General features: G+C 44.6%; 2 protein-coding genes across 2 annotated transcripts in view; both read right to left on the bottom strand.

The window, feature by feature from the left end:
* The window catches only part of PSTPIP1 (proline-serine-threonine phosphatase interacting protein 1), a 48292-nt gene extending 39114 nt beyond the window's left edge, over positions 1-9178 (bottom strand). Inside the window, exon 1 of the mRNA XM_021406957.1 lies at positions 8713-9178. Coding sequence (XP_021262632.1) covers positions 8713-8745 — 33 coding nt within the window. The 5' untranslated portion in view covers positions 8746-9178. The remainder of the gene's footprint in view (positions 1-8712) is intronic.
* RCN2 (reticulocalbin 2) lies at positions 14368-26797 on the bottom strand (the record flags this gene model as incomplete). Its single annotated transcript, XM_021407507.1, has 7 exons — positions 14368-14886; positions 17254-17396; positions 19474-19570; positions 20764-20865; positions 24504-24700; positions 26518-26623; positions 26702-26797. Coding segments are annotated over 7 exons (894 nt in total), but the record flags the coding sequence as incomplete, so codon positions are not given.

Genomic DNA, 26797 nt, shown 5'->3' on the forward strand with positions numbered 1-26797 from the left:
TCATTAGTTTTGTTGCTTCAAAGAGAGCAGTTCAAATCGCCACCAGGAATTTGTTTTGTTGCCAAGAAAATAATTCCACTCAGTCAAAGCACATGCAACTGTGAAAGAGGATTTACTCATTGTTACTTTAATAAAAAGGATTAGTTAATCTGTGTTGTCCAACAGACCTGTAATCACAAGTAAGAAGAGTATTTGACAAAGGGGTATCAGTGTTGCAGGCAGATTTGTACCGCTCTGAGATGTTGCCATTACTACTTCACGTGTACTTGGGTCTCTGCCCTGGAGCCCAGGGTTTTTCTTCTCATCAGGAAAATCACAGCTAATGCAGAGGCAGCGTTTCATCGCCGTGCCTGTTCACAGGGGTTGCTTCCTGCCAGTGGGAGAAGTGATGCTCTTCCCTCAGAGATAGAGAGCAACGCGACTGAAAGCACCAGCTTCATACCGCTGCTTAACCAGAATAGCCTTTCCTAGAATACTTGGGAGGAGGCAGGGGAGGCTGCAAGCAGAGATGCTGCCAGTAAGTGCACTAGGATATGTTTTCTTCTTCGTATTATTTTTTTCTTGTGGCTTAAAGATGCTGTTCCCCCATGTAAACCTGTTACCAGAACAACTACGTGCATTGGGGCTGCAGTTTTCTGTAGAAGTTTTCCCATAGGCAGTCACACGGGTAAACATCAGGAGTTAATTGTGGCAGAGAGTGAGCTATTTCTGCAGCCATCAGGGCTCTGAGGACTTCCATTTGATAGCAAAGGCTGCAAGTGGGAGGCCTGACGGTGTCAGCTCCCTGCCTAGAGCAAAGGTGGCTGAGCAGCAACGTGGCTTTTCCTTCCCTCCTGCTGGCTATGGGTGAATCACCTTGTGCCAAGTCTTATGGTTCTAATTAGCTGGGCATCGGCTTTGCAGTGCAAAGCTGACTGCCAGGTGACTGCAAGGCTTTCTGATGAGCGTGTGTCTGGTTTGGAGTCGCGAGGGTGCTATTGCAATAATAGCAAGTAGGAAAGAAAATGTTTTACTGGTCACTAAAACAGGAGTTTGGTAAATAGCTGTTAGAGGTTACTGAATTCAAGCAAAATTGTCCACGCCTGCATGCAAGGCTCTAGCTAAATTGTGCAACCTTATTTGTCCACCTGCTGTTATTCAGAAAGTGATGTGGATTATGTCACTGCAGTTTTGCAAAACAAAGGAGAGTAGGCGGGCCGAGGTTGGCAATTCAACTTTTCTTTCTTTCTTGTAAATCCACCCTTTGCTCTGTAGAAACATGAATGTTCACTCGGGGTTCTAGAGGGCTGCCTTGGGACCTTTTGTTATCATTTCAGGAGCTGACATGGGCATTTTTTAAATGAGGCTTAGTTTGCAATTACTCTGCCATCTTTGTTACCTAAGTCTGCAATGCAGTATTTTCCCGGGGAGCAAACACTATTTACTGCCAGACAGCATAGATGCATATCTTGAATAATGTCTTCAAAAAAACAGAAGGGAAAAAAAAAACATTGCTTTTGTAGCATTCCAATATACCGAGTTGCTAGATTGCTATCTCGCACTTCTCTGTTTAGCAAGGTAGGCTGGAGAACTTAAAATGAAAGCAGAGATTCTCATCAAATTTCAATTCTGCAGGAGCTACAGTATAGAACAATAAATTGAAATTGATATTTCACAAACTCTGCAGCAGCGTTGCACAAGTGGTGACATTGAGCAACTTGCTTCTCCGTGGAGTTTTGCTCTCTATGACACCGTGCGCTCTTGCAGAGAAGGAAATGGCTGTTGTGCTGACAAGAGGAATTCACTCCTTGGCTTCCTGAGCCCTTGCCCTCCTCGTTCATGTCCTGGGCTGCCATGTGTAAGGTGTTCTTGCAGTCGTGGCGTGCCATTATTTGCATACCCACAAAGTGATTGCTGCACAGAAGCCTTCTTAACTTTTGCAGGTGCTTTGGCTGGCAGACTAATGGTGCACACCGAGCAGGCTTCCGGACCAATTAAAGGACTCTGCTTGTGCTATTACCTCCATTTTAGCTTTCCTCCTTAACTCTTTAATAATATTCTGAGAGTACACAAAGTTCCCTGGGGAAGAAAGCGTGTAACTGAAGTGAGAAACAGGACAGGAGCAAACAAAATCCCACACTGGTTTGAAATCAGAGCTGGATGTGGCTACGTGACACAGGCTAGACATAGTGACCTTCCCTTCCTTTTTATTTCACACGGTGACTTCAGACACCGGCTGCAGTGGGAGCCAGCAGGGAGGCCTGCAGCAGGCACTGCACCTTCCTTTCACAGCCAGGTTCTGAGGCACAGCACTGCTGGCCACAGTGCCTGCTGCAGCCAGACAGATCAGCATTTCAGTGCTGAAATCAGCCGTTGTTTCAGTATCTTAACGAATAACTGTAGGTACACAGGAGAAACTGGAAGTAAAACAAGGAGAAATAGAATGTTAAAGTAGGGGGTACTTCTGTCTTATAGAAAATAATGATCAGAGTTTATTTTTGTTTCTGTTCTGCTTTAGTTCTTCTGCTCCCAGGTCTCTCTTATGAAGAGGGCTCCTTTCCTCCTGCAAACACTGTGTGGAAGGAGAGGGCAATGTAGAACAATCCTGCCTTGCTCAGGCACAGCAGCAGCTGTTCAGGAGCTCACACGCAGCCCCAGGCACCAGGCCCGATTAGTTTGGAACTTAATTTAAAAACTCTGTCTTTCTCTTTGTTGTCTTAGAAAACTTAGATTTGTTTCCTGGTAATTCTGAAAGGCGCTAAGGACAACATGCTGCTGCACCGATGCTCTCAGCAGCCCTTATAAGAGGAGCTGGGCATTCTACTGGGGGACTTTCACAGCACAAAGTGGGGCAAAGCTGCAGTAAATCTTCCAAGAGTCTTGCTGCACAAATTGATTTCCTAGTGAGCGCTACCGCAGTACCCATGTATTGTCATTTCCATTTACAAGAGATCTTTACCACTTAAATAATCGTTTTCAACATATCCTGTTACTCAATATGATGTCGCGTATCCTTACGCCCCATTGGGGCAGCGCATCACAGAGACTCGGGGAATTGCACAAGAAGCAAACCAACTCCAGGCTCATAGGAACTCCTACAAGAGGGCTTGCTTTAACTAAACTTGAGCACGTTCAGATGGGTCAGCTCTGCCAGAGACATGCCGCCGCCTATGCCAGCGTACTATCCACACTGCCCACAGCGGGATGAGGAATTCTATTTCAGTTCCTCCTTCCTCTAGCTGCTGGTTTGAAGAAGCACCTCAGAGCTGCTGGCACTGCTGGAGGAGGTGCAGAGTGAGGGGAGGACATGGCTTCATGACTTCACTTCCCATTTTGCCTCTTCCCCCAGTGTTTTCATCTGCCTTTTTTTTTGCCTCGTTCCCCCTCGTCTCCACCCTTTATGGTTTTATTTTCCTTCCTTTTTAGGAATTAATTAGGGCAAATTGAGAGCGGCGCCAAAATATCTTCATCCTTTGTAAATCTACTACTTTAAATTTAAAAAATGTTTGGGTTAACTTCTTTATTTGCTGTTGTCACTGAATGGAGAAACAGAAGCTGTAACCTAGCCTGAACAGATCCCATTGCTGGTCGGCTTTCACCTAATGCTGAAGACTTTCAGCAAATAACTGCTGGTTTTCGTTTCAAGCAAAAATGAAGTTACACCAAAAGAGCCAGGGAACTTCTCAATTCCTCAGTCTTCTACAGGGAAGTTTCCTCACCCCTTTGAAGAAGTACTGAGCTCCATTTATAGTGAAGGAGCAATTCTTTAGAGAAATGAGATGCCGTTGGGATCTGCATGCACGTTTTCAACATCTTTTTTTTCTCTTTTCTTGTCCTTGATGCCCTCAGCAAGGCGTAGTGATCCCAGCACAGAGCCACGACCCGAGCTGTCACCAGCCTCAGACCCCCAGATTCTTACTGAGATACACAGGGAACTTTGTAAGTTACTGAACTGCGGTTGCTGAGAAGTATTTTATTACAAAACCTGGATTAAATAGGAGATTAAACAAGTGCTTAATGTGCCATCTGCCAGCCAGAATCTACCTTGCTGCAGTATGGCATGAAAGCAAAATACAGAGCTCTTTATGAGCTCAGAGGAGCTGACGAATAACAAAAAACGATCTCTTTATGCAGCAGCCTAATTTGCCTTCTATACAAGTACGCAATAATTAGAACTGGATTGAAATTCAGTCTTCCACTGTGCCTGCAAAGGAAGGCAGGGTCAGCATCCCTGGTCAGGGACTGTACATTCTGAAGAGGCAAGTGGTGCAGCTGCTCAGTGCATAGCGGGCAGTGCACGTCTCACGGGAGGGATGGGATGGGTAATGAACCGCCCAGTCCTGGGAGAGAGGAGGATTTTGACATGCTGTTCACCTCTGCCGCCTACTTTGGCAAACCTGAGGGCACCTGCTTTGATCTCTGCTTGAAGTGCTGTTCCCATCTGCAGCCTCTGTTTCAAGCCATGTACAACAAATGCTCTTTTAGATCTATGTTGTTTTCATCAGACATGTCTACGTATATGAGAGTGAAAAGAGTCTGAGTCACCTCTTCTGTATCTAAAATGCATAGCCATGCCACAATTAAAGTCAGCGTAAATAAGAATCCTCCATTTCCCTGAGTCCAAGCCAAACCAAACAACTTTTGCAGCGCAGGAGAGACCAAATCAAAGTATGCATACCTCTGTAAGAACATGAACAAAATTATCCCTGTGACTCCATCTATCAGCCATTTTAAACCATCCAACCCTCTAATGCTGCATTCAGTTGCAGCACCATCATCAGAATTAAAATAACAAAGTGTAATCGTTAAACACCTAATTGTTTTTAATCAGAAATTACCAAAACTACTTGATCTAAAATGAGCTGTCCACTAACCCATTCATCTGCCCACTGTAGAAAGCCTTCCAAGGCCTCAGCACTGCCCTTAGCTCTCCCCAGGTACTCTTTCTCCTTGAGGGAAGATGCTCAGCCTGGTGTACCACGTTCAGGCCATAACTGATGGAGCACTCAACCAAAAGCTGCGGAAGTAATACTGCAGTCCTTCATTTCCAGCTCATCACCAAGGAAATGAGCCGCCCTGAATGTGCTGTAATTGGCTCCTCGCACGCCTCCTAGGTAGCGTACCAGGAATATGGGAGAGGGAAGAAGCTGTTAATGTGTTTGCCTCACCATCAGTATCACTTCATTTGAGTTTCTTTTTAACTGTTGTGCTCTGCATAGAAGTGTTTCCTGGAACATCAGTATGTCCACAGCCGCGAGTAAGCAAGTATTTTTCTTGTGATTTCTTGTGGTTTCAGTGACTGTTCTGAGACTGCAGCCCTCCTCCCCAGGGTCCTTCTCGTTGCCTCAGTGAGTAAACCATCTTGCCCATAGTGGAAACTATGGAAGAGTATAGAGACATGGCTATACATGGAAGAGTATAGCACAGGGATGTGACCATGCATCTGCCTCTAGTCACGCTTTCTGTAGTGCAGAGAACTGCAGGACGTCCTGGCCGTGGAGCTTGCCTGCTCTCCAGTGTGCGGTGAGATTAGTTATTTTGATTTGCTACGTGGCTGTAAAGACAGCTACGATCAGTACAGTCCAGTCCAACCCAAATGGAAGTTGGGGGGCCCATTTGTGAAGCCAAGACACCAGCACAGAAGCTGGCGGCTCTGTCCTCCTCCAAACCTATTTCAGAAAGCAGCTCCATAGGGAGTAACTCAGCCTCTGCAGGAAAGGTAACTCCTGGTATGAAAAGGGCGTCCTTTTGGGGGAAAATAGTGATATTGTATTTCTTCGGTATGTTGTTGAGTAAGTCCAGAAAATAGTTCTGCTGTGACATATAATGAATCTTTCATAGTCATTTCACAGGGTAAATGCTCACATAAAGTGAAATTATTTATAAAACTGATTACCTCTGCTTGGGCACATAGCGTTTTGTGAAAAATCTATGGCAGCAGGTGAGAGGCTCGCTATGAGGTAGGTTTTTGCTTTAAACCCAGCGTAGAACATAGTCTAAAGCCAAAACAAGAAATATTTTAAAAGGTCTTTGTCTATGTCAGGCTGCAGCGTCTGATCACAGCCTTGAGTATTTCGTAGGTAAGAAATGTGGTCAAGAATTCTGCAGCAGGACCTGGAGCTGACTTTGCTACCTCAAAGCCTGCATCATGTTTGCTGGCTCACGTCCCCAGCTCCTGCCTGCTTTTAAATCTGAGCTATTAGAAATCCGCAAGGCCTGAGCTTGTTCCACACTTAAGAAATAAGAAGCACCTTGTGCTTCACAGCTCTGTTTAAAATCCCATTCGCACTAAGGCTCCATGATGCATCCTCAGAACTGACTTGGCCCCTTGAGTAGGAGAGAAAGCTGCCCAAGGGGACAGGTTTGCTCCCACTCAACTCTGGGCGCTTTGGAGCTTGCCCAAGAACCAACTGCTCCTTTGAATGCCTTCTTTACTTCACTATCAAAACTGATTCATCTTTTCATCTTATTAATATTTTCCAAAAAAATATGGTCTGAGGATAGGAAGCTATTACAAAGGAGCGCATCTTAGTGGAAGCTTTGAGCAACTCTCTTTTAAACCATTAAACCAGCGTGCGTAGAAGGTATAAAACCAAAAAGAGTAACTAAAAACAGAGTGATTTTAGCCCAAGCCATGGTACACAAACAGTAAAAAAAAAAAAAAAAGCAGAAGTAGGAAGCATTTAGCATAGCCCTGGCACTGCCACATTTAATAGGCAAAAAGTGAGGTTAAAACTTAGACGAGCTATGAGGAAGAGTTTGCATTTTCCTGAAACACGACACACCCTATGAAGTTTGAGGGACTTTGCAGCAGAATGAATGGTGTTCTTTCCATTCTGGTTGAGGAAGATCTGTCGTTTTGGGGGGATTGTGTAAGAATTTCACACTGCGGTAGCTACTGAAGAAACTTCTGCCTGGCCGAAAGTTTGCTGATGGTAAGAGCAGAGATGTCGTGCATGGGTATCTCTCATCAGGGTGAATTCCAGGGGGAGAGTGCAGCGATGCCTTTAGATGGGTCTTGGAGCTCAGGGGCCGGTATTGAGTGATGGACTGCGACATAACGGCACTCCTTGGGTTTTAATCATGAAGGCTGTCTCAGTTCCTAGCAGTAGTGAATAATGCAGATAGTTGCTCACTGAGGCAAACTGAGAAAATACATTTCCGCTTCTTTAACGAGCATAGCAGAACGTTATGAATGCAAAAATAATTGCTGATCTTGTAATTCTGGGGGCAAGCTGTACACTTTTTGCCACGTTGTGCAATATCCTGTAAGTTTTCTTTTTTAAACACTTCTTACTGCACAGCTAAAACTACCATAGCACATCCGGATATAGTTCAGTCCTATTAATCAAGCTTGGCAGTGTTATGTTCAAGCCAAACAATATTAAAAACAAAGACGCCTTCCTTTAAAACAGAGGGTAGCTTCAAAGCCAAGCTAGGATGATATTCATGCTAGCATGACTAAGGCCAGGAGAGAAGCCCAGGGAAGAAGAGCCACAAAGAACTGGCCTGGCCAGATTGCCCGGTGGCATTCATCACCCTGCTGAGTCCATGGGGCATGCCCGATTTATTCCAGCTAAAGACCAAGATCCTGGAGAGCAAATACACAAAATGGATCGGTTCTAAAGGTCAGACAGCACCTTGTGGAAGGACGTCGAGAAATGCAAAAGCTGAGTTTCCTGCAGTTGTGCTGGGTTGTGGTTGTGTTGCACCCTGTGCATTTGAGCATGCAGTTAGTAGCTGTATAAGGAAGAGGCAGGGAGAACCTCGTGTGGGTGTGCTGTGGCACAGTTTGGGTTAACATCAAAAGGAACATTTGTATTTCCTCATTACAATTTATTTTAACTGGTTAAATTTGATAGGAGAGCGGGGGCTGGAGGTGCCTGGAGGAAAGCTCTGCACCACAGCTGTCTGCCCATCTCCTTTGGACCGGGAGAGGGCTTACCCCGGAGGAAGGGTGGATGGAAAGAAAGCACAGAAAGCAAATACATGGTGAAGGGTCTCTCTTCTACTTAGCTTGATAGGAGAATGGCAGGAGGATTTCGTCTGCCTTCGTGTCTCTATCTGAGTCAATACCAGATGCTGGAAAAATGTTTGCCTAGGCAGGAGGAACTACTGAACATGCTCTTTACCCAACCTGGCAATGTTTTGGGTTTGGTTTTTTTGGTGTTTTGTTATTGTTTGCTTGTTTTCTCCTTAACACCTCTGCATCAGAAGCAGCTGTGAGCACTGAGGCTTAGTTCTCAAGTAGCCCTGCTGGTTCCTTGCCCCGTGCTGCGGGACGTGCTGTGCGTGCCCGATGGCAGCTAACAGCAGCCGTGGGCTCCCGAGGTGGGTGAGCAGCAGCACTTTGCACCTGGCCAGCTTTGCTGACGCTGCTGAATTCTGCAGGCAGGTGTTGGAGAATTCAGGCTCTAAGTGGTGACAGTGCACCTGCTCAGGGGAACCGCTCCTAGAACAGAGGAGGCTCACAGCAAGCAAGAGCTCCAAGTACGGTGAGGTGGATAGGTCCACTGCCCTTTCAAAAGCGGTTCCTAAACCTAGCGCAGAAGCTGAAAAAGTCAGAGGTTTTATCTGCATTGGTTGCCATTCTGTCCAGCGTTTCCACTTGCCTACTACTCCGCACTTGAACGGCGCGCTTTTGCTTGAAATCGTATTTAGAGCTAAGCTGCATTTTAAAAATGTTTTAAATACATATTTAGTAGAGGAAACGTGGGAGAAATGCTCACTTACCCAAAATGCATCTTTAAACTGCATCTGTGTCATTATTACCGGCCTGGGGAGGGCAAGGGGTCCTTCAGCAGGTTGGCTCTCAGATGGCAGCGGCAGCACCGAGCTTTGCAGTGGTTCCTACGCCCCAGCCGAGGCAGAAAGGGGAGCACATCCACAAAGCTGCCTCTTCTAAAGTCACGCTGGTGAAAAATAGCATCAGGCAGTTTCAGGCAGCTCGGTGTAATGACCTGTAGCTGTGAAGGGACGGAGAGGGGAAAAAAGCTCTCGCTCACACACAGAGGCACGCGTGCACGCAGCACCCTCGCGCCAAACCAGTTTCTCTTCTGGTAAACAGTTAATATTGAAATGAGGAAGCATGGAGATGTCAAGTGATGTCAGCCTCGCCGTGTGTGCATGCGAGCGGCTGGCAAAAAAAAAAGAAAAAGAAAAAAGACAAATTCGGTGATGTGATTTTGATCAGCTACAGGAGGAGAGAGAGCAATTAAAACGCAAAGGAAGCCAGCACAATACAGAGAGATAAACCGGGGAGGAAACCAGAGTCAAATCATCGTGTAACACTGTGGTCTTGCACAGAATAAAAAAGCAAAAGAAATGACAGAAATGTGTGTACGTGCCACGTTCCTCTCGCACCTCCTGGAGCTGGCAGAGACCAGGGTGTGTGCATGGGAACTGGAGCTGCAAAACTCTGTTCTGCAAATGAAAATGCTTTTCAAGACTGGTTAAAGTGAGGACGTTGTGATGGTGCAGGTGTCTGAGCACGTGTGCAGAGAGACCTACACATGCATACGGAGAAGTGCTCTGATTTGCCTCCCCTTATGTAAACGCTGCTATGAATAAGCAGGATATATGAAATTTAGAAGTAAAATCCAAACTCTAGAAACACTTGTGGTAAAAGACGTCAGAGTTTATTAGCAGAAGAACCTGAAGTGAAGCTTAATCTGTGAACTGTCAGCGTGCCCACACCCAGCACTGCACTCAGACAAAGGCTTGCAAGCAGCACAGAAGGGAAAGGCTTTATTGCAGAGCAGCTGCAGGTAATCAACAGCAGTGGGTAATGCTTACATGAAAACCTCATCAAAATACCTTTGCCACAATTACAGTTGTCTCTGTCCATCTCCCTGGGATGCGTTAGGGGTTCTGTACTTTTAAAATACTCGCTGATATTTTTAATGAGTAGGAAAAAGGAAAAAACTCCTACTCTAGTTGCCTATGCAAAAATGTGTCCTTCCACACCAAGATCGTGCCCGGGCTAACGGCTGTAACTAATTAGCACTGCTGGTGATGCCCAGCTCTGCCAACTCTCCTGTTGCCCCACAGGGGCAGCCCTAGGGCAGGGGGAAGACTTAGCTCTGCTGAACTCTGGTGGGGCACAGAGATGTGCTCAGGGACCTGCAGCAGCGGGTGGCTGGAGTTATCCGTGGTCACTTGGCTAGCAACTTGTCCTGGCGGGTTGCTAAAAGATAGAACCAGCACGTCTCCTTCCTGATGGCCCAAAGCTCAGCAATGCAGGGCACAGGGAGTGCACACAGAAAGGGAAATTGCAATGCATGCAGGCAGGGGAGAGCAAAGCAGGGAGTCTGCAGGGCCAGGGCTGGGAGCATCTTTGATTGTTACAAGTGGCAGGAAAGTGTCCTCATAACACAAGGGAGGGAGAAGGAGAAGTGCAAGGATTCCCTGCAGGGGTGCTGAGGAGGAATGAGCAGAGGTTTCTGTCACAAGTGATAATTCCCTGAAAAAAACACGTTTTGAGGGCATGAGCGTAGATCAAGTCATGATACTTGATGTGTTAGAAAAAAAGTCTTTGAAAGAATGTTTTATCTCAGTCTATCTAAAATGGAATCTCATCTTTCTTATTTCCAAATTACAGCTTTTGAAGTCAACAGCTTTGCTGCTGTTGGAGTTCATGAAATATGCATCTAGTGAATGCAAAAAAAAAAAAAACCCATGCTGGCCATCCGAAATGGTTAGCTGCTTTCTAGTTACGTTTAGTTCAGCTCAACCCGAAGGCACTGAGCTGCCTGGAAGTGCTGGCAGGGCAGCAGGGCCTGCGCTCACCGAGGGGTTGGGGAGCCCACATCCCATGGCAGTCGGTGAGGTTCTCTGTGCTGTCGTGAATGGGGGTTTGAGCCTTTCTTCTTCGTCTTCTCATTTAGAGAGCGATGGGAAGCAGTAATGGAGAAACAAAAAGCTACGTAAGCTTCAGAAAACAATGATTCTCTTAAAAAAAATGAAAGGCCTGCTAGAATGGACCTTTCAGCAGAACAGTGATACGTCCAGTCAGACAAAGAGGAGCCTGTCTCGCTGAACAGCCCTTCATCTCACAGAGCACTTATTCCGGCACAGTGTGGGTATAAGCGGCTTGCTCCCAGGGAGCTGCTGGAATGCTCCCTCTGAGAAGTGCTTTAACTCCTTGCGCTTTGTTCCTTCTCATTGTTTTAATGGGGGAATCGCCGATGTTTAGGAAACCGCAGTGATTCAATCATCCTCTTTAGGGGCAAGGTGATTGGAGGGGCACCGTGCACGGAGGAAAGAACCACCGTGCAACTTCCTGCTGGAACTTCACACCTCGCGCTCCTTTTTTGTTGTGTCAAACGCAGAACAAAGTACTCGTCGTGTTCTGTGACTGCAGCATCTGCTGTAGATTCTTGATGCTGAGTGCCCTGCAAACAGAAAGTGCTGGGGGCTCTAAAAGTAACCACGGCTGAGCTAAGTTCAACACCTTTAAGTCACCTCTCCTCCTGTGAGCAGGAGCTCTGCTCTTGTGGACACAGGAAGGGCCGGCAGCAGGCAGAAAACAGGGCATTTTGGTAACACCTTGAATTGTTTGGTATCGTGAGAAGCACTAGGTTAGGTTCCTTTGGCATATTTAGCAAATATTCAGCATATTTCCTCCCTAATAGTTCTAATGTCATTTTTTTGTTGAGTAGAAATGCAGAACCCAGAGCTCCATCAGGCGCTCAGAAATGACAGCAATCCTTCACCTCTTTCTCACATACTCCTCCCATGATAGCTAGAAAGGGGAACAGAGGACTGGTAAAAGCATTTGTGCTGTTTGCAGTCCTGCAGTGCCAGGAATACTGATCATCCGAATCGCAGGTCAGCTGTGTAAGTGGTTGTGCCGAATACTTAGCATTGCTCCTCCTTGTTTTTCTACTGTCGTTAACATTTAGAAGATCGTGACTAGCTTTCTCAAAACAATTGCACTTTTTAATTGTTTGCAATGCATTCCTTGTGGATTGTTTTTTTCAGTATCTTCATTTTTGCTTTGGTAGATCAGATAGGGCAGTAAAACAATTCTCTTCACGAGCAAGCCTTTCCTTATGCATGCACACTAGCGGCATTCAGAGAGGTTGCAGTACACATCCATGCCAGTAGTGTTCATGCAGCGTAGAGGATTCTGCCTCGTGGACTGAATTCTTGTGGTTTTGTGTGTGTGTGTGTTTGTGTCTGCCTGTTTAGAGCTGTCCTGTCTGACCACAGCCTGAACCGGGCCCCTAAAAGTTGTGCAGTCAGAAGCCATGCGGTCCGGTCAGATACACTCTGAGTCTTCAGAGGGGACACCGCAGTGAAACACCGCGTTAGCTGACTGCTCTCAGCTTCTAAAATAACTCGGTTTTGTTTGTTTGGTGAGGTTTGGGATTGGAGAGAAAAAGAGCAGAGGGTGAGACATGCAGAAACACAGACTGCTGATACCATGTCCCTAGGGAAGCAGGCACGAGCCGTCCCATGTTTTTTCTGTCTTCTCTGTGTGTTGCTGGCGTAGGCACAGAGATGAGTGAGGAGCAGCGGGTAGCTCGCTGTGCCCTTTGGAGGTGTGCTCAGCCACAGGACGCACCACGTGGAGGCTTCTCCAAAACAAAGCAGCAGCTTTGCCAGAGCAACGGCACAAGAGACTCCTTTGCCTCCAAGCGCTTCCCACGTTTGAGCTCACGTGGTCACTTCTAAAGCTCAAATGCTGAGCAAAACCTTCTGTAAAATCGGGCAGGGGGAGTGCAGCTCAGATGTGCTGGGTGAGGGACAGCCCCTGGCCATGCACGGCACAGCACAGCACGGCACGGCACGGCACAGCGGGGCTGCTTCCCCGTCACTTCTGCACTACCTGCATGGCGTCGGTGAGCAGAAGCGGTGCACGGCCGCTTGGGGCAAACTAGACGCGAGATTAAATTATCAAAAGCCACGAATCTTTTTAAGATTGTGAAGCACTATTAGGCTTTCATTCTTAAAGAAGTCTGATTTTGAAACCGTTATCAGAAATCGAAAGTAGTCTACGTTGTTTTACTCTAGGAATTACTGGAACATTCAACAGAATACAGCGTTATTAAGGGACTGAGCTTAGCACTTCTCCATATCCACATTTCAGTTACATTAACAATTACATTGTCTCTTTTTGAAGTACTAGTTTTCTATGTCCATAAAATTAGATTAAGAGCTACAGATTTGGGAAGGCTGCATCTCTCCTTCCAGCAGGCAGCGAGCTAAGCTCTATTAATACCTAACACGACTTGCTTAGAGAAGGACTACAAGGAGCACTGAATTGGGCACTTGGCACAGATTCTGAGGTGTGAACTGTACGAATCGTGTGGTCTTTGGTGTTTTACTGGTCTTGCTATAACTTCTTTCCATTCCTGATTTCACGAAGGATGGCAGCCCAACAAATGACTCCGAGCTGTGACCAAGAGCAAACAACAGGGGCACCCTTCTATCTCCTCCCTTTGGGAGCTGAATTTTCAAGCTGATTACCGAGTGGGAAGTTGAATTGCTTGTTAAGACTTGTCTAAAAATTCCAGTCTCTTCTGTGAGGCTCTGCTCAGAACACTCAGCTAACGCCAGTGACTTTCCAGGAGATGAGAAGTGAACGTATGTGCTTTCCTAAACTAAATCTGTCGTGCTATAAAACTTCCGGGTTATTTCAAGTAATCACATAACAGAACGGCACTCACTTTTATGAATGGCAAGGGTGGAGATTTCAGCTGAAGTTGTTTTTTTTTCTGAAATTATTAGTACAAATATTTTGTAACGTCTTGATTTAGACTGCCCTCTATCCCAAGTTGAAAGAAAAAAAGCAAAAAAACCAAACCACCAACACACTACATTTGCAAACGTGTTCAGAAAATGCTAAATGCAGACTTGGCTTTTTTTTGGCACCTAGATGTGATGATGTGTCTTTAGCATGCAAAACCTCCAAACGCTGCCAAAGAACGCAGGCTGTTACCTTCACATGTCGTGGAGCTGCCCTCAGTATTCTGCCAGCGTTCAGGCGTCGCTCCCAAATCAATACACTACTGCACACTGCTCCCATTTCCAGGAGCTGCTGCAGGTGACCCCCAGTATGTAATAAATGCACAGAACACGGAGAGATGGAATTTTTTAAGTTTTAATCCAACAAATGAAGAGGGTCTTGACAATGTAAAACACCATCGTACTGCCGACGTTGTAGAATTGTACGTAAAAACAACTACTGTCTGTAGATGTAAAAATAGCAGGTCTTTCTTTTTATAATACAATAAAACACATTATAGGAACCATTTAAAATTAAGTAGAAACCTCTTAAACAATTGAGGCATTAACCTAAGTGTTTCTCCAAATGTATTAAATAAAACACAGTTAATACTCACTCTAAACATCTTCCCTCTATCTTCTGTGCACTCCTCTCTAATTAAACTGATTAGAAAAAAATAGTAGTCTCATTTTCGGTTTTGAATTCCTTCACAGCCATTTAGATTATCCATTTATTTGAAGTATAGTCACACAGCCCTGCACAATACAGTGCTATACCTTAACTAATTTCTTTCCCATTGCTATGTAATTTTGGAGTAAGTATTTAAGATGAATTTTGAAGGCGAGAAGAGGCCTAAGGAAGTCTGCAGGAGGGCAATTCCATTTTGAATGCTAAGTATTTACACAAACGTTATTCTATTGTAATTACAGCATAAAACTTGCAACAAAGCTGAAAAGTGAGCGCATTTAACAAAGGCTCCCAATGAAAGAAGGGGAAGAAAAACAGATTACAAAATAAATAATCTAAAGTTCTTCGTGGTAGAAGCGTTCATCGTGAAGCTGCCTGCCGTAATCCGTTGCTTCGCTGTTAAGAAACAAATCCTGGTTCTTAAGAACTTCTGCCTCAGAAAGCTTTTTATCATTGTTCAGATCCATTTCTTCAATCAGGTGAAGAGCCTAAAAATAAATGGAACACCGTGCGCCGAGTTAATAGATATGAGCATTTATAAATACGCTTTTGGAATGGCTTTGTTGAGGTCTTGCCACTGCCCTCTTATTTCTTACAAGCTGGACACCATTTAACATTCAGGGAAGAACCTGTCTTTCCTCAGTTTGCCTCCCTTTGCTCTTTTTATTCCGTGGCCCAGTCTTAGATCTCTAACCTCACCGTCAATTCTCACTCAAAATATTAACATCCAACCCATTGCTTTACTCTGAGGATAGAAGGCATTATTAGAAGAGCAAAGATTCATCACCTTGCTTTTGCTTCCCTTTGCCACTGATGCACACCCCGATAGCATAAGGTCTGCAGAAAACACGAGCCCAGCAGCTCAGTGAGGGACTGGCTCTTACAGCCAAAGCTTGCTTTTTGGGAAAAAACCTTAATCTAAATCACAATAATGTCAAATGAAACTGCAAGTTAAAAAAGTTTTCAATTTTTTGCTTGCTTTTGTATTAGAGAAGGAGGGAAATTCAGCAGTAAAACTAGAAATGCAGAATATTTTAGTTATATCTTATTCACGAGAATTACATAGCTCAAAGCTAACCAGCTAGTACAGCAGCTCTAAGGCACCTGTTGCTTCTGAGTAGCAGAGGAATTCCTAGTCTGAAATGATTTTTGGTTTTATTTGCTAAATATCTACAAATAGAATCATTTAGAGAATCCTTCTATTTCTACTTCTTTTTCTGATTAGTTTGGCTCAATATAGAATCACAGAATCACCAAGGTTGGAAAAGACCTCCACGATGACCCACTCCAACCATCCACCTACCACCAATCCTTCCCACTAAACCATGTCCCTCAGTACAACATCGAAACGTTTCTTGAACACCTCCAGGGTCCAAGCCTCCAGCTGTGGGTGCCCCATCCCTGGAGGAGCCCAAGGCCGTGGGTGGGTCCTGGGCAGCCTGAGTTGGGGGCAGCCAGCCTGCAGCAGAGGGGGCCTGGGGGGCCTTTAAGGTCCCTTCCCATTTAACCATTCTGTGATTCTATGAAATTGAGTATATAGTATTTTTTCTGTTATTTAGCTACCCGATTTCTCAAGCCATTTTGAAATGCCAAAATGAAATGGTAATATTCATAAACAGCAGTTTATGACTTAAGTCAATGCTACCTTCTGTTTAGGATAGGTGACTTTGTTAGCCCCTACATTAACCGAAGAAAAAGAATGGCACATTAGAGAAACAAAGCTTCTTGCAGAACTGAGGTACTAATACAACGTGGCCTTCCTTTCAGCCCCCCTCAAAAATCGGATGCTGAAACAAGTCTGCACAAAAGCTTACAGATCCACATTTACAAAAATACTACTCGTGCAATTTCATAGTGTAGCTTCCTGCAAAGTTAGGTACGTGAGCAGCCAGCGCTGCGTGCTAAGTTGCTTTTTCTGTCATCAGCAGAACTAAAATAGAAGGAGGTGGGACATCAGTAAAGGCATGTCCCAACCCAAAAGATGAGCCCTGCTGTTCAATACCAAGTGTCTGCTTGACTCTAAGAGTAACTTCGGAGGCACAGGAGGACCTGGTTGTTGTTTCTGTCGTTCAGAACACCAAAATCCTTCTGTGCAAAGAAACAGATCTGCACACATTAAGATAAGTTTCCAACAGAAGGACAGATACCCCTTCTACTGCAGTCAGTAACTATAAAGCCTGCTCACTGAAATAGGCTGTCTGGGAACACCCAGTGCTTCTACTGCCTGCTACAAGCAGAACAGACGATTAAAATGAGAATCCACTTCAACCTGCTATGGTATTCTACTGCTGATTAAACCCTTTTAATTATCATTACGAAAGTTTGTGTTAGAGCCTCTTGAAACACAGAATGCTTCTATTTTCTTATATTCATGCAAATACAAGCTTTTACACACATTTTGTACAAATTGTGGGAATTTAACCAGTTAGAAGAATGATCAATTGTTGTTTTCAAAATTAGACTGTATATAACAGCTTCTTTTATTTGCATACCTCGTTAGTTGTACCTCTGATAACTTTAAAATGACTGTTTAAAACACTGAATTCTTAAGTCAAACCAGATAAACTATTTAAACACGTAGAATAGCACTTTGTTAATTTACCAACATTCATACACTCGACAGGAACTTCAGATTTGCCTTATCCAGTTCAGGGACCTACACTCTTTGCCAAACTGGAAAAGCAGGTTGACAGAATCTATGCAAAGATCTACTAAGCGCTCTTTTTCAACTGCTAAGGTATGGTAAATTTGAATTTATCCATCACTTTGATGCATCATTATCTTGTGATGCCTTCAGAATAACGCTGCATTAAATAAATTCCAAGCAGTAATTATTAACCAGCCCAAATGCATACCTCCTCCTGTGCGATGCCCTGGTTATTAGGTACTATCCAGGCTAACAGCTCTTGAGGGTCGAGTTTCCCATCACTATTCTTGTCATAGTCATTCACAAATCGATCCTTCTCAACAAGTATCCATTCTGGATCTTCCTTGGCAGCTAGTAAGAAACGCTTGTTAAGTTTAAATCCACTCTTTTCCTTAAAATCAATGCGTTCACCTCTTCTACTAGGCAAATCAAATGAATTCAGTCTCATAAAACATAACATAAAAGTGATGTCACTAAACAAAGACAAGCCTTACAGAACAGTCCCAGTGTGTTTAATAAATGCATTTGCCTACATATAAGCTCCCCCCAAAACTTGTATAGATTCATAATTTAAAGCTAAGGCAATATTAAGACAGTAAAACTACAACTGAACCAGCCCATATCAGGGACATTAAGGTCACGCGTTACCACCAGCTGGGCTGTCTAGCATCTCCACAGTCATCAAAATTGAGAGCAGAAAAAGCATACTACATAGAGAATCTGCTGCTACATTGATACTTTCCTACTTACTGGGAAATCTAACAAGTCAACAGGAAAAAGTTAAAGTGGATGATAGAGAAATTTTACATCATTTACTTTGACATTGCAAACATCAGGTTAATAGTATCGCACGACAGCAATATGGGCAGTACAACGGCCCTCAGACATTGCTCATCTCAGCACTCAACAGATGGAGGAAAGAAGGCAAAAGCTTTAAATCAACAAGTGTCCCAAAAGCAGGCAGAGCCCTGGCACTGTGCAGTGTATGCAATTACAAAACTTGTAAGGCTATACCAAGCGTTCGATAAAATTCTGTTCCCCTGCTTTTACATCCAGAGAGGTTCACCTGTGACAGCCAGCAAAGAGGCAAAGCTCTTAATTAGTGCAGGCTCAATAGACTTGGGACAATAGTGTAGGCTTTCAAAATAGCTCATATATATTTTTTTTCTAAAATACCTGGAATGTATGCAAAGCAGTTTGACTTAATGCTTTTATTCATTTGTGTTCCTGTTTCATATTTACCCCATGAGCTTACAATGCATCCTGAGACCTAGTCAATTGTTTTAAATTTGTCTCAAACTTGTCAAGAAATTAAGAAGCCAATCATCAAGCTGATCAATCACCGCTGATTAACTCTGTGGACAAGCACTCCTAAACATCGTGAAAGTCAAAGTTAGTGAACACGACAGGCAGGCACGGAACACTGCCTGCAGAAGAGGTGGTCACCTGGAGAAAAGCTGAACAAGTGTCTACATTATAGCTGGCTCTGAATCCTTGATAAAAAAAAAATAATAATGGCAAATTGATTGCATCTTCTCTGTTACTGCAAGGACCCAGGAGCTGACTTCACTCCTTTCTAACAACTTCAGAGAGACAGGCTTGGAAAAGCTTTTTTCAAGTCACAGCATGAAAAAGATTAAAAAAAAACAACAAACCAACCCAAACAAACAAAAAAAAAAAACACAAGAAAAGCAGCGCTTCGGAATTAGGGCTCTTTAGGTCCATGCATCTTTCCACATGCATCTAGCTACTCATCTTTTTTGGAACCGGAGCAGTTCTTTGACATATCTTGTCACAAGTCAAATACAGTACATAAATATTTATCTATTACGAGCACACCTAGAGAAAAGCATTGATAAACTCCAGGTAGGTGTCCTTTTTTCTTGTTACAGCAGAAATGGAACAAGCTTCGAAATGGGCAAGAGAGGAAAAAAGCCAAACATTATGTGAATGCAGATGGGCTTTTGATATGGGGTGTAGCAAAGGGACTCCGGACACTTCCCCTCTACAAAACACACCCAGCTTCAGTCCTTCCATTGCATGGCTTATCGCTGCTTTCTGAAGCCAATACAGACCAGGAACAGTTAACCTTACATTCATGCCTGCTAGCTTCCCAGATGCATTCAGTTAGCAGAACTGCAGCTTATTTCAGCTACACACCTAGTGATATGGATTTTATGCTGAAGTCTTTGGGAAAAGAAGTAACTTACGAGGAAACAGTGGGCTGCAAACAAACTGCTGCCAAATACTCACAAAACAGACTGAAATAATGCCCTACTATGCACGGTACAGGAAACTGAGCTATTCTGAAAGACAGGGTAATGTTATTCAGAGCCTGTAGGTGGAAGTACTAAAAGCTGGAAACAAAGATGCATACAATTCATGGCATTCCAAAAGCTTTTGCTCACCCCCTACCCCTTTTCCTTACTTGGGTCTCTTCTGTAATCACCAAGGAATTCTTCCAGGCTCACAAATCCATCACCATCTTTGTCATGTTCTTCCAAAGCCTCCTCAATGACAAAGTCCTTTTGCATATATACAAGCAAAAAGCAAAACACCAATTTATCAGTCTTGCAATCGAGAGAGAAAACAATCAATCATTTTAGAGCTATAATGAAGCCTTTAAATTAAAGAGACAGGCATTTTGAATCTGCTTGTCTGTTTTATTACAGACTAGCACAAATAATTGGTTCCCGTGCAACAAAACAGGTCCGTTCTTAGCTTAGGGTGTTAGGTTTTATGAAAATCAAATGTGCAGGGTGTACATTGAGTTGGAATCCCTCAACATAATTCAAAACAATTCCAGTAGCTAAAATCATTCATTTGCACAAATCTGTATTATCTTATTTCTCTTTTTTTTTCTTCAATGCATTCGCTTTTTTGCATCACTGAAATGTTTAAGACGTTGGAAAAAATGTTTAGTCCCTTAGTGCTTTGTTTCCCAGCGAGGTCAGCGTGCCTGTTCTCGTAGTCGCTCGTTTGCTCACAACCAAGGGTTATGCCAACACAAACTGAAGCAGTGTTTGCACGGAGCTCCTCCTGGCCGCTAGCTGTGCAGCAGGGGACAGGCAGACCTGAAGGCTCAGCTGCAGCAAAGCAGCAACGTGCTTCCAGCTGGGGTCAGCTGTGGGTACTGGGCTGGAACGACACCAGCAGTCACAGCAGTGATTAAACGTGTGTTCAGTGCCAAAGTGCTGCTGGCTTGAATCATCATCACCCCAACTCTGAACACAGTATAGTCAATATTAAGAATTCAGAAGGCCTCAATGCTTGCTTTTTTTTTTTTTCTGGCCAGAAAAAGTGACCATGGTTTCCCTTTAAACAAGGTGTGAATTATCTGGCACCTGCGCTTTTCCTGTGCCAAGAAAGGTTTATTTTAAGTTCCTCTAACTTTACTTTTTAACTCTGAACTGGGCCTGAAACTTCCTCAAGCTGAAATCTTGCTGATCTATTTCTAACCTAGCAGTTTTAGAGATAGCCACGTCAGACTAATTCCAAAAGTTCGGGACAGTTGTGCAGTACCAGTTCTTGAAATAGATTTTCAAGAGAAATGCTGAACTACTGCTTCTGCACTCCAGCACTGAATCCATCTGATTTTTCATTTGGTCTGGCAAAGCAATACGCACAGCTGTTCCAAAGCACACTTCCTGCAGTACCGGGGCATCAAAAAGACGTTGCCTCTATACACGGGGGCTGATAGAGACTTCCTAAATCTTACCGTCATATACTCCACTTCTTCGGGATGTTCAAAAGCAATAAATTCATCCACAGTTAGATCAGGATCATCATCCCTATTAGCTTTTTCAAAACGCTTTTTCTCCTTTAAATGAAGCTTAGAAAATAGATTTAGTTAGAGTGCTTAATGAAAAGGAAAAATACTATAGTAGCTGTCTGTAAACTCATTAGAATATTAATTGCTTCACATTATCTACTTGTATTACACCGATGTTATATTTTCACTAAAAAGAGCATATCCAAAGCAGTGAGAACTGCACTTTTAATTGAGGGGGTTCTATTTTAAGAACCTATTCAAATTTTTTTTTCTTTCCAGTTTGAGACATTTGAAATACACCCAGACAAGGCTTCCACAACATAAAAGGGAGATAATGAGAAGACCTCGTCATTATACATGATTCCTCTTCTTCAAGTCACCACTTCCCAAACCAACCTAGTGGAGTACAAGGATTGTTACAGTAACCATCACAAATTCTAACGCTTACATTTTAAGGACGTTTAACTTTCTGAATTTATATCTCATTTACAGCAAGGCAGTTTGTGGTTCAACGGTCTTGAAATAGCATACATATAAGCCACATTTTCTGAAGCCGTTTTAAGTGCTAAAGGATGAGGCAGACTCCTTTAATACAAGACTGTTGTCCATTACATCAACTTATTCCAAAGCAAAGACACTCCTCGAAACCATTGTAATTATAAATATTAGCACGCCCTCTTAAAAGAAATATCACCCACCATCAACAGGCACGTTACTATTTCTGCATGTCTCACACCTCCTTTTTTGTATTCTAAATGTGCAAAGACTTCCTTTTGTTTGCTTCACTCCATACACTCTCTTCAGACAAAATAAAGACCCAAATCAGCAATTACAAATCCCCACTCAAAGTGCATGTGTTGTGAGCTGTGAAAATTTTGGAATCTCACAAGTAAGAGTACTGCGCTCAGTGTTACTTTGATCTGGATAAGGCAGTGGCCATCAAGCTGCAGATCACAAGTACTTTAAAAGTAACCAATTGAAGTCATACTTTTTAGTTTCCATCCTGTTTATTGATACTTTTTTTTCCTCACAGGCTAATCTGATTCACGAAGAGCAGATTTAACAAAGTGTAAGAGCATAACTAGTCTACATCATAATAATTAACTATTTTTAAAGCAAAGCTGACATCAGCTGAGAGTTAAATAGAATCATAGAATTGTAGGTGTTGGAAGGGACCTCTGGGGATCATCCAGTCCAACCCCCTGCTAAAGCAGGTTCCCCAGAGTGGGTTACACAGGAAAGCATCCAGGTGGTTCTGAGTATCTCCAGAGAAGGGGACTCCACCACCCCCCTGGGCAGCTTGTGCCAGTGCTCCGTCATCCTCAAAGGAAAGAATATCTTTCTTATGTTTGTATGGAACTCCCTGTGTTCCAGTTTGTGTCCGCTGCCCCTTCTCCTGTTGCTGGGCACCATCAAAAAGAGCCTGGCCCTGTCCACTTGACTCCCACCCATGACATATTGATAAGCACTTATAAAACGCCCCCTCAGCCCTTTCTTTGTCAGGCTGAACAGCCCCAGGGCTCTCAGCCTTTCCTCACAAGGGAGATGTTCCAAGCCCCCAGCCATCTTTGTGGTCCTCCACTGGATGCTCTCCAGCAGTTCTCTGCCTGCCTTGAACTGGGTAGCCCAGAGCTGGACACGGTGCTCCAGATGTGGCCTCACCGGGGCAGAGGAGAGGGGAGGATCACCTCCCTCGACCTGCTGGCCACGTTCTTTTTAATGCACCCCAGGAAACCACTGGCATTCTTGGCCACAAGGGCACGCTGCTGGCTCACAGCCAACCTGTTGTCCAGCGGAACACCCACGTCCTTCTATAAGTAGAAGAGTGGGTTAATATTCCTCATAGCTGTGGCTATTTGAAACAGGGATCCAATAAAATACATAGTTGGGCAATTATCTAAGGCAGTTATCACAGCCAAGACAATGAAAATCAAAATCCACCAGACACCTGACTAATGATCAGAGAGATCACGTGATGAAGAGAAGGGACAAATATAAACAAGGGCACTTTGTCAGAGACAAAGTGACTCCCAAACGTGACTTTCAAAGGAATACAATGGTCAGTCGTTCCGCTCCACCACTGACAATGGCAGTAGGAAGGCACCATTTCAACTTGGGAACTTTATGTCTCCCTGCATGACCGCTTAATAAGCTTGCTTTAGAAAATGTACCTTGACTTTCTGTTTTTCCTACAGATTTAAACCCTTTGCAGGGCACTGAGGGCATGGGGTTAAGTCAAGAGATTGTTGTTTCGAGCCAGGCTCTGGGCTAACAAAGAGCGTGGGGCTTCCTGGTATGGTAAACTGGGCTAGAGCCAGCTTTAACAGTTTCCCCAGGAGGTGATGTTAAGCTTGCACCTTTAAAAGCTGCAAAATCAACTTGAACTATTGATGGAAAAAGTCTGTTTCCAGGGCCTTTTTTGAGAAGTGATGAACAAGCCTGCCACCTTCTGGTGAATTCACAGGTTTACCCGATGTCAGTTCTAAATCAGTAATTGTCCCATTTTCCGTTGTAACTGGAGCAGAATCACTAATTTTCAAAAGCACAGCTGAAGACAGCTGATGCATGATGCTGGTGCAATGCTGCTGATTTTGCTTTTGCCAATATTAGTTGAAGAAGTCAGCAAGCAGGAAAACCTAGCCAGCAATCACCACAAAACGTAGCATAAATAAGTCACCTGGACTTCTATCTCAGCGTAGTACGATGGCAGCATTTCAAACACGGGGTCAATATTTTGATGGGAAGTTCCATTCAAAATCTTGTTTTACTTTAATGCTACGTGATTAACTGACCTCCAAAGCTTTCCAGTTTGTTTCCACTGTATAAAATCTGTTGCTTACTGCCTATTTCAACTTCGTTTCTGTCAACACTATATTCGTGACTACCGCTTTAGTAAAAGTAGCCACCAAAAACTCAGGCCAGGCTAGCCTGCAGACTCACTTATTCTCTTCTGGGAAACATTTACACGTGCTTACAAAAGCATAAATGGAAAACAAACAAGTTTTGCTACAGAAGATTCTTGGTGAATCTTCCCTGCCTGTCTCTCTTGCCACTTTCCTGGTCATTCTTAAGTATTTATTTGCATAGATGAGATTAATCTGCAACTTCTATTGTTTATTCACCCAGTTTTACCTACCAGGGTTGCATTTTAATTGATCAAAATGCCCAAATTGCTGTTGCTTTCTCTCTGGGTCTCTAGCAGACAGAAAAGCTTAAAGGCATATGCAAGATCAATACCCCAGAGTACACGCTTCAGAAATGAATGACAAGTGGATAAAAGAGTGCAGTGAGGGGGTTAAGGAGTACAAAGCTTCCTTCATCTCCAACACCAGTGCTCCTGGTCGAGCTACAGGCAGGACACTGGTTAGGCTGCAGACCTAATTTAACAGATTGCCATCTTGTTTTAAGAAGTTTGCTGGTGACTCTGCTCTGTGATACGCTGTAGACTGCTACTCCACTCAGCTGGCAAAACATATTCACGAGGCACGATTTCGTTCTGTGTTCTGCTGGTAGCAGCTTTAATACTCCATTACTTTCCTTTAATTACTCCCCTATCTCAGATAAATGAAAGTGTTAAAACATGTGCCAGCTGCTACAGTTTCTCTACCCATCTTGTTCCATCACAATAAACAAATATTGTTTCCTTTTGCCAGCAGCTTTCAGAAACTGATGCTGAAACATTTTACCTGTCGAAATGATTCTTCCTCTTGATCCTCCAGGACAGTGTTCTCATCAAAATCAATTTCGCGATCGTACATTTGTAAGTTGTACTCCTTCCAGGACACTAATCCATCACCATTTTTGTCATAGTCTTGGAAGTGTTGCTTAGCTTCTTGTGTAACGTAGTGTTTAAATGACTGCTGTATCCAGGAGCTCAGCTCATCTGCGAAAAATCATTAGAATAAAATGAGCTAAAAATCAGAGTAAGCTACATTATAAAACCTGCAAAGATAACACAGGTCTACTTGGCCTGGAATACACTTTGCAATTCAGATGGAAGCAGGTAGGCAAGAGGCTGGTGAAAGCAAAACAATCCCCCTCCTCTGGGCTGTGCCTTTTTTTGAGTTAACTGAGTGAGGGAACAGATCACAGCCTCAGCTTTCAGCTTCTTCTGTAGGACCATTTCCCTACTGATACCCATAGGGGAGAGTTACGTGGTTACTTCAGATTGGTTTATACTGGTGCTGCCAGACAAAGTTTGATGCACTCATGTGACACACATAGAAGTGGTAGCAAGGAATGATTGCGAGAACACAGCCAACTAGATCAGCAAAACTTATCCCATAATGAAGGTTCTTTGTTTTCAACTGACAAAGTGCCCTGACTTCAGGCTCACTGCGGCCTCAACAACACAATCCTGCCCCTTTCGGTGGGTGCTGGAGTTGGGTCAGTTTGACCCACGAATATTAACAAGGATTTTGCTTTTACTAGGAGCTGAAATCAAACTTTACCTATCTTGGGAATGCTTTGAAGCTACTTGTTTTTACAGAAACGCGGCTAAAACAAGGTAAGCTTAGCATACAGATAGTTTCACATTAAATTTCTTGACTCTATGAAGATTGGGAGATGTTTCCTCAGTCTCAAGCAGCTATTTTCAGGTGCCCAGAAGGGGATGGCGGAAATGTTTTACTGTATCCTTCTTGGTAGGAGTGTCAGTACAACTTTATTAGGTTTATTTAAGCATCTTTGAATAGCAACAAGAGATATTTCAACTGTATTTTGCATACTAAACGTGTAGTACCAAAGGAGAAAACTTTGTAGAAGATTGTCTGAATTAATTAAAAACAGAGGCACGCATGCCAAGTGTGCAAAACTGCTTCTGTCTGCAAGACCTAACTGACAAACTGCAATGCAATTTCTCAAAGATGGTGACATTACTTGTAAGGTAGTTATCTCCCAGCATTTAAGCACTCAGTACCGTGTCCAGTGCCATTCAGCAGAAGTACAGCTAATCACAGAATATCCTGTGTTGGAAGGGACCCATAAGGATCACCAGGTCCAGCTCCTGGGCTCGCACCTTCTCTGTCTGCCTCCAAATGAAGTGCACTGATAAGGAGACAGCTCTCAAGGAATGCCCTACGGTACGCTAAGAAAGAACAGCTGGGACAGCTTCATCCCCCTACGCCTCTTTGTGTAAAAAGGCATTCCACTGGGGCTTTCCCTTGGGAAGGGGAAGAGAAAGCAAGTTTTCATCAGACTCAGAACCAGACGCAGTACATTTCGTAAGGGCAGCGTACTGACGGAACTTCCTACGCTTTATAAGATCCGAGCCCTTCCTCACAGCGCGCACTGCGTGTGCAGAGACCAGCGGCCCCCAGCCCCAGGCCGCCCCTCGGAAGACGTCTGGGAGACGCTGACCTCATCTCACGCCATGCCTTCTCCTCCCACCTAGGCAGCTCGCTGCCCTGCGGTATCACGCCGCTGCAATACCGCGGCTCTGGGCTGGGATCTGTGCGCCAGCCCCGGCGCTGCCCCGACGGCCTCACGCGCCGTGCCAGCCGCTCTCGGGGACGGAGCCGAGCCCTACATAAAAGCCACGTCCTGGCACGTCCGGCACACCGGGCACGACGTCTCGGGGGTGGCTTTTTTTGCCGGACGATCCCCGGAGGCGCCGCCGCCGCCGCTCCCAGGGCCCGGGATGCAGACAAAGCCCGGACCCCGCCCGGGCACGGGCACAGCCGCGCCGTGCCGCGCCGTTACCCTTGCTGAGCAGGCCGTCGTCGTCCGCGTCGATCCTCCGGACGATGGCCTTCAGCCGCCGCTGCTGCTCTTCCGGGCTGAGCCGCGCGTACTCCTCCGCCTCCTCCTGCGGGAGAAGGAACCGCGCGTCAAACCGCCGCCTCGCTCGGCCCGGCCCGGCCCGACCCCCGGCCCCGCCGCCCACCTGCCCTCCGAGCAGCGCCTCTCGGTCGTAGTCGGCGCGGTGCTGCTGCCCGTACGCCGCGCCCAGCGCCGCCAGGACCAGGCCCAGCGCCAGCAG

The sequence above is a fragment of the Numida meleagris genome, chromosome 9 (assembly GCF_002078875.1).
Source record: "Numida meleagris isolate 19003 breed g44 Domestic line chromosome 9, NumMel1.0, whole genome shotgun sequence".
NCBI lineage: Eukaryota > Metazoa > Chordata > Aves > Galliformes > Numididae > Numida > Numida meleagris.